The sequence below is a fragment of the Astyanax mexicanus genome, chromosome 20 (assembly GCF_023375975.1).
Source record: "Astyanax mexicanus isolate ESR-SI-001 chromosome 20, AstMex3_surface, whole genome shotgun sequence".
NCBI lineage: Eukaryota > Metazoa > Chordata > Actinopteri > Characiformes > Acestrorhamphidae > Astyanax > Astyanax mexicanus.
In genome coordinates this window covers 4,673,296-4,693,275 of record NC_064427.1, presented here as the reverse complement: position 1 = coordinate 4,693,275, position 19,980 = coordinate 4,673,296, and the positions used below count along the sequence as shown (strand labels likewise).

At 37.7% G+C, this 19,980-nt stretch overlaps 2 protein-coding genes across 3 annotated transcripts; one reads left to right on the top strand and one right to left on the bottom strand.

Annotated features, from left to right (window-relative positions):
- The first annotated feature begins 628 nt into the window (after window positions 1-628).
- On the top strand, window positions 629-8,762 carry LOC103028847 (methylosome subunit pICln). 2 transcript variants are annotated; one of them, XM_007244786.3, is made up of 7 exons: window positions 630-973; window positions 1,750-1,886; window positions 3,363-3,545; window positions 5,320-5,424; window positions 5,563-5,736; window positions 6,919-6,985; window positions 8,440-8,762. In XM_007244786.3, coding segments are annotated over exons 1-7 (786 nt in total). In that variant the 5' UTR covers window positions 630-854; the 3' UTR covers window positions 8,441-8,762. The 2 variants fall into 2 exon arrangements, with proteins under 2 accessions (XP_015460126.3, XP_007244848.3); XM_015604640.3 differs by lacking the exon at window positions 8,440-8,762 and having other exon boundaries at window positions 629-973; window positions 6,919-6,989.
- Window positions 8,763-12,824: 4,062 nt separating this feature from the next.
- Window positions 12,825-18,747, bottom strand: LOC103029159 (aquaporin-11). Its single transcript, XM_007244787.4, has 3 exons — window positions 17,971-18,747; window positions 14,425-14,541; window positions 12,825-13,676 (listed from the first exon to the last, which is right to left on the bottom strand). Exons 1-3 carry the CDS (start codon window positions 18,563-18,565, stop codon window positions 13,594-13,596), a joined length of 795 nt encoding a protein of 264 aa, XP_007244849.3. The 5' UTR covers window positions 18,566-18,747; the 3' UTR covers window positions 12,825-13,593.
- Between the last annotated feature and the right edge of the window lie 1,233 nt (window positions 18,748-19,980).

The following is a 19,980-nucleotide window of genomic DNA, read 5'->3' as shown; positions in this document are numbered from 1 at the left end:
ACAGTAGCACTCCCCCACAAAAATATGCATTTGTATGTAAATAAATCAAAACGAATCATCCCATAAGCTTTGGAGCGGATCACCAGCATTCCAAAGAACACAGTTTCATTTTGCCCTAACTCCAGATTAGCTAATAGTCTGTTGAAGTTGACAACAAATATATATTTTTATATACATTTATTTCTATTTTTGTGCCATTTTTTTTTTCAATTTATAAGGCCAATTACCCAACCCACCCATTAGGACTCCCCTATCACTACTAGTGATGCCCAAACACCAGGAGGGTGAGGACTAGCACATTATTTTGAAATAGTATGTCATTATTTGAGATAGTAAGTCACTATTTTAAGATACTCTTTATTTTTGAGATAGTATCTCATGATTTTGTGATTGTAAGTCATTATTTTGAAAAGTCTTTTTTTCCAAAAGCAAACAGTCTCAAAATAATGTCTAAATATCTCAAAATAATGAGATAGCAGTAGTTTACTTAATAATAAGAAAAAAAATGCTGTTTTTTTTTTTTAAGTGGCGGGAATGGCACTTTCATATTAAACGGTAACTTATGCCATATGATTGAGTGTTTGATTAAGCTCCGCCCCCTCCCCGAACACGCCCCCGCCACGCCGCACACTCATGTAGGCGGGAGAGCGGGCGGACGCGCTCAGGCTGTGGAGCAGCAGATCCTCAGCAGCGGCATCTGATCCAGCACATCCGGCCATGCAGCAGCTTTAACCCGGCTACAGCCACGCTGAGGAGCCCGGGTCTGTCCAGCACTTAGCCTGGTTTAACTGCGCAGATCCCCACAGCACTTCATCCCGGGTTACAGGAGTTTAAAGCGCTCAGAGAGCGGGAGAATGGTGGTGCTCCAGACCGTGTCTCCTCCGAGTGAAGGAGTGAAACACGAGCAGGCTGAGATCACCGCGGTTCTGGACGGGAAAGGGCTCGGGTCCGGAACTCTGTGCGTTGCGGAGTCGTAAGTTTAACCTTTTTTTTTTCTTTTTTTTTAGCAACATTACATTTTACTAAATTGAAAACCTCTGATATATATACTCAAGAGGAAGATGGATGACCACAAGCCATCAAACCAAGCTGAACTGCATGATTTTTTTTGCACTAGGAGTAATGCAGCATAAAGTTATCCAAAAGCAGTGTGTAAGACTGGTGGAAGAGAACGTGACAAGATGCAAAAAAAAAAAAACAAATTGTGATGGAAAAACTAGGGTTATTCCACCAAATATTAATTTCTTAACTCTTAAAACTTTATGAATATGAACTTGTTTTCTTTGCATTATTCTGGTCTGATCAGATCTGAACACTCTTTTTTGTTATTTCAGCCATTTCTCATTTTCTGCAATTAAATGCTCTAAATGACTTTTTTTTTTATTGGGGAGAAATGTTGTCCGTAGTTTGTAGAGTAAAACAACAATGTCAAGCTATTCTACAATGCTTTATTTCACATCTAACCACACTGAATTTTACAGACACCTTCGAATTCCAATGTAATTGCTCCCAACAGGAAGAAATACCCAGTTAACAATATTACACAAGCCATTGTGTGTGCTGTATTAATCTGGGTTTGTTACAACATATTTGTTATTAATTATTTTAATTTTAATATCAAATTCAGCACAATTTGCTGATATGGCTGATATGATCTGTTGATTAGTCAGTATGCAGCTTTTTTTTTTAATTGTTGTAGCTGGGCCACCATGGTAAGATTAATATATTTGTTCTTGTTCTGTGTTTTAGTCGTGTGTCGTGGTTCGATGGCTCTGGGTTGGGCTTTTCTCTGGATTATCCGTCCATCAGCCTCCACGCCATCTCCCGAGACCTGAGTGCCTACCCTGAAGAACATCTGTACGTGATGGTGAACTCCAAGCAAACAAGTAAGAGCACAGATTGTGTAATAATTCCTTTTATAGGGAAAAAGACATAGAGAAATTTTGTTATTTGCATTGTTTAATGTATTATTATAAAGCATGGGACTGCAGAGTTGGAGTGCAGAATGCTCAGATTTGGTCTTACCTTCAGCATCAATAAAATAATAAAAATCTACTTTATTTTGACATGTTGCAGCAACTCACTTACATTTTCGCAGCATATCTTAGTTTTGTTTTTAGCACTGCAATTATAATATTATGTTTATTTTTTTTGGTAATTTTTTGTTACTCTTACTGTCCTTTAATTGCCATCTTGGTGTCCTTTTTGGCTTCTGTTAACTTGCTAAAAAGCTTGTAGCTGCATTAGCTTTTAGCCTAGCATGGATGTCCAATTGCTTTCTTGTCTTTAGCTTCCTCTCTAACCATGATGTAACAATATTAGACTAGACTACTATTACTATTATGTATGTGTCTAATAGTAGTATTTTACTCATAAATAAATGTCATAAATTTACTGTTTGACTAAATATGCCAACATTATTATTTAATCTTAATTTAGAGTCAATTAAAAGAGAATGTTGTAGTAGGGGTGTAATGATTTGAAACAAAATAATCAGAATTTGTTGCAATACAGTAGTAGTGTCCCAATTAATATATATTTTTTTCTGTACAGCAAAAAAGTGCTTCAGTATAGTGCTTGTGTTTTAATTATTTATACTGTAATGCTAATTGTTCTTTATAGCATTCAACATTTTAAAAAAGACTCTACTGTTCTTTTGGTTTTAGCCTTATGCTAAAATGCTAGTCCTGGTGCTACAATACAGGAAGCTGTGTAGTACTGTACTATATTTTGCTGCACATGGGGATAATGATTGGTTGGTGTTGGATCTTCATAAATGCATACACAGGCTTGATGTGTGGTATTGTTAAAGGCTGTTGAAGGCTGCTTTCCTACCCCATGCTTTACTCTTTAATCCAGCAGATTTAGTAGAAGATTTAGGCCTTTCCTGTGTTCTAATGGACAAAGCCAGCTGTCGTGTGGGAAAACAGTGTTTTGTGCCCAGATGCTTGTCTTGCTTCTCATTTAGGACTGATATCTGAAAAGCCTACCCTTTCTTATGTAGACTGTGCTTTGGCAACAGACCGCTTGGCAGGGTTTACCCATCTCAAAGGCAGCAAGGATCTAAGCGTTTCCTCTCTTTTAGCCACAACACTTTGGTGTTCCTGAGAAAATTCAGTGCTAAAAAGAGGCGCCCCCTCCCCCAGACAAGTAACAGGTTATGAGTTGGCTGTTAAATAACTAGGATTATAGTCAAAGGCTGTGCTTAAACTGCGTATAGATACTTTTAGAAGGCTCTAGAAGATCTTATCTGCTGCTAGATCTAAACATCTTTGGGTGTGTGTGAAACGTTAATGAAACATTACCTCACTTGATCTGCTTTGAGTTACTTGATCTGTCTTGGTTTATTTGACTGTTTTAAGATGATTCCAAGATTGAGGAGCAAAAGGCCAAGGGTAAAGGGGATGGCAGCGGCGGTGATGACGAGGAAGATAACGACGACGATGATGAAGAAGAAGAAGATGATGAGGATGACGACAGCGATGCAGAGGATTCAATAAGTCTCGTCACGGAAATCCGTTTTGTTCCTAGTGATAAAGGCTCTTGTGAGTGTTCAGTATCTGGTCAGATATCTACATAGTTCACATTCCAGACTCTAGTCTGCAGTTTGTACTGGACCATGAAGCTGCTGTAGATTCCATTAAACATCTTATAATCATTATCATTAACCTGCAGCTGCCTCAGCCTTTGAGTTAACAAGCATTAGATGTTGAGTTGGCTGGAGTGCTGTTTGTTTGGAGATATTTTAGTCTGGAAACTCCAGAGATCAAGGCTGTTACTTACATTGTACAATTTAACCTGTAGTTTTTTGCTCATGTTTTCCAGAAACATGCTTTAAGCAATTACAGAAATGTCACTTTGATTATACTGGGCAAACTACAGCTGTTGTCAGTGGAAAATGTTAGATTTGCAGACTGTTGTAGCAGTTTTAATCCAGGTACAATACATAGTCATACATATATTGCTTTGGAATTCAAATTTTATATTCATGTATTAGGGTATACATGTCTTGGTCTTCTAGTAAGATGGGCTGTGTGATAATATTGAAAATAATAATGTTAAAGGTCACCTTCCGCGAAAATCCGATTTTTCTTGTTTTTTGTGGAATACAGTAGGTCTCTCCGAGTTGAATGTGTACACCTGCACATTAAACTGTTTTGCAGCCCCCATTGTCTGCAGGAGCTAAGCAAAGAAATCCCCCCTCCCCCCCTCCGAAAAACAGGTGAATTTTGAATTATCTTTCTGCCTACATAGGCAGAAACTCACAGACCAGCCCACCTTGGCTCGAGAAACTCCCAGAGGCGGAGCTGAAGCGACGCAACATCACCGCTCATCAGTTAGGAGGTGGGAGGCAGTGAGCGGCAGAGCGGTGGAGGGGCGTCGCAGTGCTCCTAGCCAATCAGAGGAGAGATATTTGCATTCTGTTTGCATGTATGAATATTCATGAGCAAAGCTGGAATCCGGTCATTTTGGACACACCCCTAAAACAGTCCATTAAAAAAGAGCTATACAGAGACACCTGAGCACTTTTTTTTTACAAAAACGGCTCACATGTCATTCATTCATACTAGAGACCACAACTAGACATTTTAAAATGAAAGAAAAAACGACGGAAGGTGAGCTTTATGTAAGTAAAAAAAAAATAAATGAATTAACAAACAATGTTAGTATAAAAAGAGAATATGTATTAAAATTTGTGTTGGTATCAAAATATGGATAATCACTTCATATGAGTAGTATCTGGATTGTATCCTAATGAGATTTTGTCCACATGCATTTACACGTGGTAGTCGAATGTCTCTCTATTTATTCAGACTTAAGTATGCAAATTTGTTGCCCTTCAGTTATTACCAATGTTTGGATTTTACTTGGTTGATTAAAATCAGTTTTTAGTTTACTACGTAATTTAACCACAAACTGTCCCTTACACTGTGTCAAAATTTATTTTTGAATTCACCTATAGAAATTCTCCAAAATTACCTAAAACAAACTTCCATTGAAAGTTAAGAAGGATTATCTTTTATTCTGTGAAGTATCTTTTTTGTAGCTACATGTTTTTCATTGGACAGCAAAGATGTACACTGCTATAAAGTGGTTTAAAAGCATTCCAGACCACCTCCTGATGTGTTTAATTTCAGGAATGCCATTTTTTTGTTTTACACTTTAATACACTGGCCTTGTGCACTCTGTTATGACCTTATCTAGATATAATCCTGATACTCTAGAAGTATAAAGCGACCAGGTTTAAACTGGGTCTTTGTTGGTGTCCTGTGGTAGAGAGATCTAAGTTCTTCTTGTTTTTTTTTTACTACACTACAGTGGAGACCATGTTTTCAGCAATGTCTGAATGTCAAGCCCTGCACCCCGATCCCGATGACTCTGACTCTGATTTCGATGGGGACGAGTATGATGTCGAGGAGGCAGGTAGGCCAAAGTGTTGTTGTTTTTTTTTTTTTTTTTTTTTTTTTTTAGGTCCATCTTTCTATTTCAAATGTAAGAACCCAAACCTGAACTTGTGCTCTGTGTGCTCTTACTGGGTCATTTCTCATAACTGTCCCACAGAACAAGGCCAGATCGATTTGCCCACGTATTACTCTTTTGAGGAGGGCATGTCTCAGCTGACTGTGGAGGGCCAGGCCACGCTGGAGAGGCTGGAGGGCATGCTGGCTCAGTCCTCAGCCCCACAGCGCTGCATGGCTGGAGTCAGAACCGAGGACACGGCAGTTGGAGTTAATGGTAATTACTGTTTTTGGTATGTGTTTACAAACGGGAAGCATGCACTTGTTGCTATCTGATTTGGAGGGTCACAGTTAGCCACAGTTTTGTGTGCTTTTTTGTGTGCTTTACTGTTTATGCTGGACTGGTTTGGTGGGCTAAAAATCACTTGTGAAATGAACTGTTTGCTAATTCCAATAGTAAATTCTATTACTCTTTTTGAACAGTGTTCTAATAAACTTAAAGGCATTTAAAGCAGAGGTCAAAATCTGTGTCCAATACAAATAGTAATTTTGGCAAGCTATGCTATTGGGCCAGAAGTAGTTGACCACTAACCGTATTTTATTTATATTTCCTTTCATTTCAGTTACTTTTGAATATGTGCTTCCATGTAAAAGTGGACATTCTGAACCCAATTTTGTCTGGAGGCCTGCTTTCTTTTTAGCTTTTGTGAAGGACAGTCTTTAAAAACTTGTAGTGTTGTCAGTATCATGTATACTGACGTACAAAAGTCATGGGATAGGAACTGGAGTCATGTCCCATGACTTTTGCCATGCCCTTTGGAAGCAAAAGAACACTGGGTCTCCTGCAATAAATGTGAATATGATTTAAAGTGTTTCTTGTCACAGGTTACGATTAGTGGACAAGACAGTGGGTGGTAATATCAGTCTTCTGTGATCTATTTCTTGTACACACGACACTGTTGATCGAGGAACGTTACATTTCCACACAGCTTTGAAAATGGAGCTTTGCATCCATCTGCACTGACCATCAGGCTTCACTCCAACTCCTGTAATATACCATAAATCACATTACAGTTAGCAGATGCTAGGACTGGCCAATGTTTTAACCTCTCTCACTAGAAAACACCTCACAACGTATACAGGTGTGGGCTCTGTTCCCAAACGGTCTCCTAAAGTAACATTTCATGGTCACTTTTGGTACATGATCACTATTTTACACTATTTTACACTATTTTACACAAGAGGTCTGCCTGGGCAGTGTGGGGTTAAGTGCTAAGTGGTACACTGGACTATTCAATCATCAAATGGAACTGAACCCACAACCTTCTGAATGATAGCCAAGCTCTGCGGCTGATTTTCTGCTTATTTTAAACCGATCTTCTACCACAGGAATAATGCTTTGGAATTGTGTTCTCGTCTTTAATTTCTGAGGATTCGGGATTTTTTTTTTTCTTTTCAGATGAGTCGAAGGCAAATTCAGCTCTTGGAGTCTCGGGGCAGTTTGATGATGCTGATGTTGACCACTGGTAAGATTTGGTGTTGTTTTGTGCTTAACATTACAGCACTGTACTCAATATAATCTGTATATAAGCAATTGAACAGTGCAACAAGTTTGTTGGGCACTGTACTGCAGTACATTAGAGTAAGGTAAAAGTGCAAAACATCACTTTAATTTGACCATTAACTATAGTATGAATATGATTATAGTCCTTTAATAACTGCCTACAAGATTTAACAGGACCAGATGTGGCACCTATAGGCCCTCAGCTGTAGTCAGTAGCATTCAAGCTGAAGATGAAAAATAAAATGAAGTCAATGTGGTCGAAAAAAATTTACCACAAGGTGCAACCTGCAGGTCAGGTTCCAGTGTGTTATGCAGCAGAACGAGCCTGTACAGCTCTGCAGCAGGATCCTGTGAACATAAATGTCTCAGAGTACTGAAATGAAGAAAGTGTACAGAGATACTGTAGCCAACAACAGTTTAGTATAGATACACATGACACCCTTTCTATTTTTTCCCCATTTTCTCCGCAATTTACACGGCAAATTACCCAACCCACTTATTAGGACTTCCCCAATAAGTAGTGATTCCCCAACACCAGGAGGGTAAAGACTAGCACACGCCTCCTCCAACACATGTGAAGTCAGACTCCGCCTCTTTAAACTTCTGCTGATGCAGCATTGCCGAGTAGCATCACAGTGCGCTCAGAGAAAAGTGCAGAGACTGTTCTGATACATCAGCTCACAGACGCCTTATGCTGAATGACATCACTCAGAAGTGATGAGGGGAAAAAGCACCAACTACCCACCCAAAAAAGAGCAAGGCCAGTTGTGCTCTCCCAGGGCTCTGGTAGCTGATAGCAAGCTACGTGAACAGGATTCAATCCGGCGATCTCCTGATCATAGGCTAGGATTCACTTTAGCGTATTCAGTGCTGGGCTTCTGTTTGGCTGTGGTTAGCTTTTAGCCTTGCACAAACACATGTAAATGTCCTTTAGCTTTAGTGATGCCTCCTTTTATGCTCTAATCAGCCTAATGCAGAAAATAGCAGTGGCCTCTAACCAGTTGGGGTTCGTTTTTTTCCTAGCATGGATTTTCACGGATTCAATTTGTGCTTTCCCTGTTGGATGAGATCCAGCTTTAAGGGTTAGCTTTTAGCCTAGTACAGATGCTTGCATTTGCCCCTAATTAGGTTTAGGTTAGGGTAAGGTTTTTGCTAGCATGTGTACCTTCGGTGACGCTTTTTCAGATGGTGCTTTTCCTGTTCAGATGGAGTTCTCTTTTAGCTTAGCATGGGACCTATAGCCTTCATTTTAAACACAGTGCCCTTGAACTCACAATTAGTGTCAGACTGCATTGTATGTAAAACACGTTTTAACGATCTGTCTGCACATTCCGAATGAGCATGCCGTTAGTGATGCCACTACTTTAATGATGCCAGTTCCTAATCAGCTGTGGGGACTCTGTTCCTCTTCTGCAGACGGAACAGAGCGCCTCTTGTTTTCTCTTGCCAGAAGCACTTGAAAAGGAGCTGGAACGGGGCAGTGGAGGAAAAGGCTGAATTGTAACAGAAGCCAAAGCACTGGGCGCTATGAATGTTACTAGACTAAACTTTTGCACACTTGACGGCTAACCCCTTCCTCCACGCCCCCCCCATCCCTCTGAAGACAGAAGCGACGAAGCAGATCGTTATGTTTTGTGTTCTGTGTAACTTTTGTATTGACCTCGTTTTTCTACTGACCAGGAGCAGTTTGTACTAAATTTTTTTTGATAATGTAATAAATAAATAAACATTTATACACATTCAGCTGTGTATTGGTAGTGTTAATGTTCCCTGTAGGCCTGTCATATAAATTACATTAACGATTTATTGTACAGTATATGGTCATGACCTCAAACGTTTATGCTGACCTCAATATTTCTTATTGTGTTTATTTAGTGAAGCACAATGAAAGCCCATCAACATTAATTAACATGAATGCCAGGTTTTTGTTTTCTCCAATGTCTAAATATTTTTAACTCTTTCAGGTATGTATAAAGAATTTATTTAAAAAAACTATAAACATTAAACTAAAGCGGATTTGTTCTGTGATTTTTTTATTTATTTTTATTTAAGGGTTTATTTTTAACCCTTTAATGTTTTCAACAAGAAAAAAAACAATACAATATTTTCTTTTTGCATTAGTGTATTGTTTTGGACAATAATATAAATAATATATATATATATATATATATATATATATATATATATATATATATATATATATATATATATATATATATATATATTTTTTTTTTTTTTTTTTTTAAGTCTTCTATCCAATGTTCGAGATGACACTTGTAACATGACGTGTTGTAAAATCAGTATTCAAAACACAAATCCTAAAAACTGTAAGAAGTTAAATAATTCCATTTTGGTTAAAACCTGTGGTACGATTTACGTTTGAAAACTGAAAAGACGCACTGCTAAAAGACACAGGGGGGGTCCTCTGAGATTTTATCCCCATCTGGATTGACCATGTTCGTGTTTTTCTCAGATGTCCTCTGAGAAAATTACAGGCTGAATTATCTACTGTTTTTCTCTGAACTCTGTGGTCCTCCGGTAATTTTAGTCCCGTCTGGACACACATCTGAGTTTCGTCTCGCGCTTAATAAAATAGCTATTTGTCCACTGACGCGCACTGTAATTACACTACACGCATTTCCACGGAGATCCACGTAAAAACACAACAGCGAGTGGAAATGGAGGAGCTACTGAACGCGATGTCACGTGACCGAGAAAGCCTAAAAACTCTCAGGTCCTCCTGTTTTTTCAAACGCAGTCTGGATGCAAAAGTTTTATCACTGAGTAGAAGTGTGAAATATTTTTCACAGATGTCCCCCTGAGAAACTAATCCCATCCGGATAGAGCTTAGCAGAGACGGGTACAATCAGGTTGTGTTAATGTCAACATATTCTTTAATACCATCTACTGAATCAAAATGTGCTCAACCAAAACGTTGAGCAGGATGTTAAAGGGTTAAAAAGAATAATTGCATTTTTATCCTATTGTATTCTCATTATGAGTAATAAAAAAACAATTTTGTTTATTGCATGTTTTATTTTAATTGGATCCACATATTGTCCAAGTCCAAATAAACAGTTGCAGTGACTGGCCTAGTTCTCTGCATTCTCTGCCTGCATTTAAAGTGTATTGCTGGTGCCAGTGTCACACAGAGAAGTGTCCCAGTTTTGTCCAGTCTCTGGTCCAGTCTGTTGTCAGGTACTGTCATGCCCTCTTCCGGGACGCTGAACTCGTCCACCCCATCCTCTCTCCTCGCCAACGCTGGAAAAGAAGAGGTGCTTTGTCTCTTTCTGCTTCCTGTGTGCAGTGTCTCATGCTTTAGGACAGCAGTCTGCAGCACCACTGAGCTATAAACCTATAAAATCTTTATGATGTGGAATTAATGAGCTTTTTAGTTTACTCACTTCCATTGGCTGCCTCAACATGACTGGGTGAAGGCTAGGAGCATCTCACGATACAATATTATCACAATACTTCTGTGAGTCTTCTGGAGAATAGAGCCCCTTGTTTTAATAAAAAATATTCATATTTAACACCACATATCGCTATTATATATCATAATATCAATATATTGTCCCACCCCTAGTGTCTTTAAGGTCCTTAATATATCATAATCTGTCTTCAAATATTTTAAATCCATATTCCAAAGGTGTTAAAATGATATATAGAAAATACAGCTCTCTTTGTACTTTTCATGTGCAAAGAAATTAATTTACAATTTTATTTGAGAAAAACATTGTCAGAAAATTCAAGCATCACAAGCTTTCTGTAAAATATGCTTCAAAATAATGTGTTGAATAATGGTGTTGTGTGCTCTTGTAATTTAATTATTAAAAGAGTGATCTTAGTTTAGTCTCTGAGTGGTAAAAGAGTAAAAATAGTCTTTATAAGTCTATTTAAAATCTATTTTCCATACCTGCAGATACTCTGCATAAATAACACACATCTACAATAGATAAACTCATTTCCAGTGTTTCTTTAGCCAGAATTTGGTCAACCTAACACAACCATATTAAACATTTTCAATTAATTTCTTCAAAAATTAGGCAAGATCTTAAATATTAATAAATATTTTCTTTAGTTTCATGTGTAAAGCTCAGTGAATGCTGAAGTCCTTAGGGTGGGGATAGTCTGCTGTGGTGATTTTCCACTGCTAGACTTAAAGGATAAAATCTTAAACCACTGATGTCAGGCTGCCCAGGAAACACAACACAGCCTCCCTTGAGTATCTGGGGGTAATTACAGGGTGAAACTTGAAGCTTAGATCTGTGGCTGGATTTCTCCATTCACTGCAGTGGACAAATTCATGCTTATTTGTTTGGGGATGTCTACGTTTTTCTACTAGCGTAGCATGCGTTTATTTAGCGTTTTGATGTTGTTTTATGTATAAAAAGTACATATGTAACTTTGGTTGAAATAAAAACTACACAGACTATGTTTTAGACCTCCATTTACAACTTTGTTATTTGGAATCTGAGTGAAACATTCAAGATTACATTAATAGGAGCCATGTGACAAATTGGTTGAGATAGTGTTTTTGTTAGCTTTTAGCCTAGCACGTTACTTGTGGTGGCAGTTCTTTGGCTGACCTCCGATTGGCTTGGGCTGCTTTTAGCCTATTGTAGAGACCCTTGGCCACCTTCTTTTAAAACATGCTAGCCCTGATTGGCTAGGGTAAGCTTTTAGCTTAGCATAGATATATGGAGCGGCCTTTTTCTGAGTGATGTTTTCCTTGTTTGCCTTCAGTTAACCTGTAGCCTTGCGCTGACACCTATGATAGCCCCTCACCAAGCAGTGCTTTCCCTGATTGGCTGAAGTTAGCTTTTGGCCTAGTGCACATAGCTATGGTGTACCATGTCCAAGTTCAGCTTAGCACAACTCGGCAGCCTTTCTCCAATCAGTGTTGCCCCTGATAGGCTGATGTAAGCGTTTAGCATAGCACAGATTTTTGCAGTGGCCTTTTGTCAAGTGGCACCTTCCACAGTAGGCTAAAGTTAGCTTTAGGCTTAGCATGGATACTCAAACCGCCTCTCCCGCTGTCGGCTAAAGTTTTTTAAAGCTTTTTTGCATAGCACACAAACTTTCTTTGACCCTTCATCAAACTGTGCTTCTCAAGTTCACTAGAATTAGCTTTTAGCCTAGCATTGGTATGCTCAGTGGCATACCTGTTTTTTTGTTTTGGAGATTATTAGCTTTTAGCCTAGCATGGACACTTGTGGCAACCCTTCTACCAGTACCCAGCTCCATATGCAGCTCATGAGCAGCTTTTTTATAAAGTTTAGGCTGGTCTTAGATGACTAATGTTTACACTACACGATTTTAGCACAGTTTTTTGTTGATCGCCGACAAAAATTCTGCTCTGAGGCAAATCGGGGATCTCTCTTACAGCACAACCAGTTGTGTAGTGTGAACAGCACAATGACTGACCACTCAAAAAGTTGTGCAGTGTGAACCTGGCATAAGGTGGATGAAAAATTGGTTATCCAGATGTAAACACATCCTATTTGGGTATGCTAGCTGGTAAAGTAGCTCCTGAAAGCATAGTTTATGATGCGTTTGACTTTAATCACGCTTGGTCTTGCTGGTGGAGCAGCTTGTTGATGCTGCTGGCCATGTTTGCTGATTTTATAGATTGGTGCGTCCCAGTACAGGCTGTTCTTTGGTGATCAATCTCTATATACTGTATGTCAGTAAAGCTTTTGGACAGTGATCAGTCAAGAGAATGTGCTACAGTTCTGTGTTCATGGTTCATAATTAAATTAAATTACATTTAAATAAATAAAAAAAAAAACATAGAAACATTATGAGATGCTATATAGATCTTTATTCCAGATTTTATTTTGATTAAAATCAAAATTGTTCAGAGATGAAAGTACAAACTGAGCTGGAGATGCACTTTTATCATTTCTAATATTTTACATACTGCTTTATGCTTCTTGTTGTAACATGGTGTTGTAAGACCACACTTTAGCTTCCAGTATAATAGTAGTAGTAGTAATTGTTGTTGCTCTTGTTATTAATACTGTATGTCACTGTCAGCACACCGACAGGATAACTCACTTTCTCTCATTTCAGGCTTATCTTTGAACATATTTGAAGATATATATATTAATACACTTGGAACAAAAACATCAGAGATACAGAATTAATCTTAACCAGAGGTTCTACTTTAGGTCCACTATGGATTTTTTGGTGAGGGGAGGATCCTCCCCAATCCAGTTTTATTCCAGATTTTTAAAAGGTAGCTTTAAAATTTCCTTCAAATTTCTTCCATCTAAAAATATATATACAGTATCTCACTCATACTGTATACACACTTACGTACCTGCTTATCATACAAACTGCTTATCATACATACACACTTACATACCTGTTTATCCATAAAATATAAGTTCCTATTTTAAAAGTTGTAATTAAAACTCCTGAGAATCCTGAGAATACTAGAAAGATTACAATATAAAGAATATTAAGAGATTATTTATAACGTTATAAAAGATTATATAAAACATTAGGATTAAGACAGAATTATTGAGGTAGATGTTCACAGTTCTTTGTCTTGGTCCCCTTCATTTACTGGATTTTCTTCCAGTGTGAATCTTTCTTCAGTAGAAAGGGAATTATCTTCTCAAACACAGCTACTGCACTGGCTGTACCTGGAAAAGTTGTAATGAACAAACATGGATTATGTGATTAACATGCAAGAGTATACTACTAATATTAGGCTGTAATTGAAAGGTTTAAGGTTAAGGCAAATATGATTCTTTTTTTCCGCCATTAGAAAGAATTAAAATTTTACTAGAATATATATTTTTTTTATGAAACTACACATTCACAAATTGTTCTATTTTTTTTTTATATCAGGAATTCCCTTAATTTCTGTCCTTTATTCTGCCATTTCAAGCAAAGTATTGTCTTTATCATACAAAACTTTAAAATGGCAAATTTACATGAAAAGGGAAAAAAACGTTACCGAAAACTTTTATCGAAAATTAATGTAAAATGATTTCATTTAGTTATTTTCAAGCATTTCTATTGGTTATTTTTTCATTGAAATCATAAAATAATGTAAAAAAGCAACTGCCAGATCCATGCAAATTTGAGCATCAATAATCTATAATGCAGAACACTTGATTGTATATCTCATTAACCATAACTAATATTTTTAAATTATTTTAATAATAATTTTAAATTACATCACAATAGATCCCCAATAGAATATTTTATCTAGACAAATTCCAAACACAAATAATGAAGTGCTGTACAATGCTGTCAAACGTCTATTTCAGGACACACTTCCATGATGTCTGGATGTAAATAATATGGAATGATATGGTATAATCATTAACTGGGATTGCTATCTCAGTACAGTGATAACCTGGGAATGGAGAAACGCTGCTTTACCTAACATGGGCCCCAACCAGAAGACGAATGCATACTCCAGGAAATTGTGCCCAGAGCAAGGAAACTGTATGGAAAATGCCAGAGCCGGATTCATTACTGCCCCTGTAATACTTCCCACTAAAAAGAAGAAACGAGACCAAAATAAAGATTAATCTCCCATTTCTCCTGTACCTCTCTTTTACATTTATTTCACATATACTGTACCAGTCAAAAGTTTGGACATAACCTTATTCTCATTCAATGTTTTTCCTACCTTGTAAATAAGTAGTATCCAGACTATGCAGGAACACATAAGGAATCATGTAGTAACTTAAAAGTGTTAAACAAACCAAACCTTTTCTGGGGTGATGTTAACTTGCGGTTTCTGAGGTTCCTGGTAACTCTGATGATGTATTTATCCTGTACAACAGAGGAAACTCTTGCTCTTCCTTTCCTGAGGTGGTCCTGATGAGGGCCAGTTTCATCATAACATTTTTAATGGTCTTTGCAATGGTTAATGGTTCTTGAAATGTTTTAGATTGATTGACATTCATGTTTTAAAGTATTTTTTCTTTATTTAGTTGAGTAGTAATTGCTTTTCATTATATGAAGTAGAACATTACTCAAATAGAGCTATTCACTGTATACCTGTAACTCTACCTCTTCACTACTTTACAACTGATGCTGAACACATTAAGAGAGGCAAGAAATTCAAGTAATTAACTCTTGACGAGTTCAGCACAGCTGTTAACTTAAAGCCTGAATTCCAGGTGACTCTACCTTATAAAGCCTGTCATCTAAGCAAGAGGTGCTACGTTTTATAGTTAAAATATAAAACATAATCTGGTCTGTGTAACACTTTTTATGTTTACTGAATAATACGTTTTTTTTTCCATAGTTTGGATGATTTTAATATTACTCTACAATGCATAGCATAATTTAACAAAACTGTCATAAAACACTGAATATAAGGTGTTTTCAAACTTTTGACTGGTACTGTGCAATATTCCATAGCATTGAGGGTGATACAGAGAGTCGTAGAGAAGAACAGCCACATTAGAGACAGTAACTCATTAGCTATTTTATGGTGGATGCACTTTGTACATTTACAACGTCCGACTGCAGCCCATTTGCCAATATGTATTTGATCATCCTTTCTGCTACTCCATCCATCAGTGGAAAGGAAGCACTACAAACCAGATATTCCCCAGATATTCAGTAAGGGCCCTTGGATGGTCCTAATCTATTGATGGGTGAAGTAGCAGCAGCTTGTTCACGCATGTATTTTATTAGCCAAACATGTGGCAGCAGTGCAGTGCATTAAAATCATGCAGATACAGGCCAGCAGCTTCAGGTTGTTGAGTGTGATGATTTGAGTATTTCTATAAATGATCTGCACATTTATCACAGATCACAGAGTGATCAGACTGGTTGGACAGGCTGACAGAAAGCCTACATACAGAAAGTCTTTAATAACCACTTTGTACAACTGTGGTCAGCAGAAAAGCATCTCTGAATGCACAACACACCCAATCGTAGGAAGCTATAACAGCAGCAGACCACTAAAGGCTTTACTTTTGACAGCCAAGAACAGAAAGCTGAGGCTGCAGTGACTTAAACACAGGCTCACCAACGCCGGACAGCTGAAGACTGAAGAAACATCTTATAGCCTGGATGAATCTCGTTTTCTGCTGAGGTTCATAGATTTTAGAGTCAGAAATGGCCTCAAACTGCATTGTTTGAACAGTCCAGACTTGAGAAAGTGGAATAATGGTGTGATGATGTTTTCTTGGTACATTAATGTATATCTGGTTACTGGTCATGTGCATCCCTTCAAAGGTTTTGAGGACAAATTAAGGAATACAAATACAGCGATGATTGAAAGCTCTATATTGCTGCATTAAGTTAACCAAAAACTTTATACGATTTTTCCTGATAAAGTCCTGAGTTAATAGAGCTGAATTAAACACATAAGACAAAATCTAGTATTGTCAAGCCAAAACACTACTAGAACAAAGTTTTGTGTATGGTTTAAATTTGAAGTGTTATGTTTGGAGAAAGAAAAAAACTCTGCAGTCCAGCATAAAAACCTGTGAAACATGGTAGTGGTAGTATCATGGTTTGGGTCTTTTTTTGCTGCAGCTGTGCCAGAATGGCTAGCCATAATTAATGGAACAATGAATTTGGAATTATTGCAGCAAATTCTGAAGAAAAACAGATCTGTCTATCTGAACCTCACGAGAATATGGATCGTGGAGCAAGAGGACGACCCTAATTGTACAAGTCGATGTAAGAAAGGAATAGTCAAAAAAGGACAAAGTTAATTTTTAAAAGGCAAAGGCAAAGTCCTGACCTGACTAATCAGAAATCAAACAGAAATGTTCTGTGAGGAGATAAAGCAGCAGTTCATGGGAAGAAAACCTACCGACATAACAAAGCTGATGGCTTTAATTCCACTGTAGTAAACATATTAATGTTAGTGCTATAAACTTTAAAATAAGAAATAATAGTTACCTGCATTATTAAGACATTTCACAAATATTACCACAGCTGCTGGAGAGCATAATGAGCATTTAATTATTCCTACTTGTTACTTTAATTCCAAGCTGGTTACAACCAGACATTTAAAGGAGAAATACAGCGTGAAATGGACTTGGGGGTGTAGTGAAACATGATAACAAGAACAAACTTTTGTCGAATATCCCATCTTTCATTTGCCCCCAGCATTCTAAAAAAATAACGCTTTTAGCCAATGCTTCCAACTGGCTTACAATGCTAGCGATAGTGGAATAGCATTGTAAGCCTGTTGGGAGCATCGGCTAAAAGCGCTGTATTTCAAAAATACTGGGGGCGAACTGAAGTGGGCAATTCCACAAAAGTTTGTACACTTTATCATGTTTCTATTTCTCCGTATTTCTCCTTTAAAGCCTCACACCAAGTATTGAGAGCAAAGTTTTGCATACTTTTGCCACTACTTTTGCCAGATATTACATACTGGATCATTTAACTAGAGACTTATAGTAAGTAGTAGAACTACTTCACTACTGTAATTAAGTACTAAAATGCTGTGTCTGTATCTACTGGAGTATTATTTTTACTTCACTACTGTACTTAAGTACTAATGTACTGTATGTTTATCTAGTTTAATACTTTTACTCTGATTCTCTTTTATGTACTGCATCAATACTCGTTACAGTTATAAACATGTACTTTTACTTTCAGTATTGAATACTACATTTTACAATAAGCTATTTAAAATACTTTAATGCTTGAATACTTTAGTACTTTAGAACTTCTACTACTTATTTGATAGAGCACTTACAAAGTCTGGGTCGCTAGTACTTTATTCATCTGCATTTAACCTAATTTAATAAATATGCGACCATGTTTAATATAATATGTTTGTCTCATTTGTTTGATTTTTAGTTATTTTGAAAACTTTTGGTATATTTTATCTAGCACACTTTTAGAATTACAATCTGATGATCTGCGTTTTAGGTAAAACATTTTAAGCACCACTGTGTTTGTGTGTGTGTGTGTAAGTAAGTAATTGTCTATATACCATACCTGCATAAACCAGGCTCGTGATTGTAGCAGCAATAACGTGCACCCTGAGGCTTTCTGTAAATAAGCCGATATTAATAATCACTGCCTGCAGGATAAAGGCGCAGGCCATCTCCGCCGCTGCAGCCGCGGGCAGGGAGGCGTGTATGGGGCTGAAGCAGCGGTACCCCGCAGCTCTGTGCTCCAGGTGCATCTCCGACAGTCCCGCGGACCACAGGTAGAGCGCAGCATAGCGCGAGAGCCACGCGGAGCCCAGCTGGCACGCGATCAGCGCCACGCAGGCCAGGGTCCGCAGGGACCCCCGGTACAGCTGCTCCAGAGCCGCGGAGGGGTTACAGAGCGCGCCGCGGAAAGTGAGGACGTGGAGCACGGTGACCAGGTAGGTGAGGGTCAGGCCGATCTGCGGGTCCGCGCGGCCGCTCTCCCCCAGCAGCTTCAGCTCGTGAGTGCAGGCGCAGAGCTGCAGCGTGGAGATCAGCTCGGAGCAGAACCGGCGATAATCCGCGCAGCGTATCCCCCACTCACAGCCCCGCCGCGCCGCCTCGCAGCACAGCACGATCCCGGCCACAGCGGCCACGGACACCGCGGTGTCTGCCATGCCGGAGCGGAGCGAGATCAGCCTGGGAGACTCGCGGTGTCGGATCCGGTCTGATCTGCTGTAGTGAACCAGGGGATCCTCGGGTTCAGATCATACCTGTAAATCTGTAAATCTGTAAAACACGCAGACTCACAGACAGGATTCTCACCCGCACGGAAGTTCAACTCGCTCACAAACTTATATAGAGGAAACACTCCGATCCAAACACTAGAGGGCGCTGCGCTCTCACTCAACACCATTACAATATAACACTGAGACATGAAATACTGTAATAAAAAAACCGTAAAAACTGTAATAAAACACTATAAATACTATAATAAAGTATTGTAATAATATTTCTATAAATACTATAATAAACTACTGTAATAAAACACTATAAATTATATAATAAACAACTGTAATAAAAAAATATAAATACTATTATAAACTATACATACTTTAATTTTCTACTGTAAAAAAACACTATAAATGCTATAATAAACTACTGTATTAAAAGTACTATGATTACTATAATAAACTATAAATACTATAAAAAAAATTAACTACTATAATAAAATAATGTAACAATATTTCTATAAATACTATAAAAACTACTGTAACTATATTTCTATAAATACTTTAATAAACGACTGTAACTATATTTCTATAAATACTATAACAAACTACTGTAACTATATTTCTATAAATGCAAATGTTTCCAATTTCTAAATTTTTCAATTTCCAAACATTAACAAATTGTTGTAATAAAAAATTGTGTACTTTTTAAATTTTCCAATAGAACTCTCTTTTTACAGCTACAAGTGGTGCAACAGCTACAATGTGCTGTTTGTTAACTTTCGAATATCCCAGAACTTAATTACATTAGATTTATAATACAAAATCAGTAATAGCACTGTAGTATACACATATAAACAGTAGACTTTCCACTGTTCTGCAGTTTACTTAAAAACCTAGTGTAATCACTTTAAGCACTACAGTATGATTCCCATTACTGCTATTTAAAATAAATGGACATTATTCCACATACAAACAAAATGTAATTATTTTCCAGCTTTGAAAACATCTAATATTGCACAGCACTTGAAAATAAAGTAGTAGTGCAAGGCCAGCCCTGACATTAAAAGCCTTGACAGGAATGTACAGTAGATACTGTCTGTTCTTGGGTCACACTGGGCTGTGCGGAACACCTGCTCTGTGCTCCCTGTTCTCTTAGACTGGGAACTATCTGAACATATCAGGAATGTCCAAACAGGAAAACTGTAAAAGGTGGTTTATTGTACTTTATTGCTGTTTTGACAGAATTGAGGAAATTAATGATGCTCTGTCCAACCACCACAAAAAGTCCACTGTTTGTCCACGGCAGCAGTCTCCTGATCCACTAAGGTTATTATTAAGTGTGTGCATATAGTATTTGC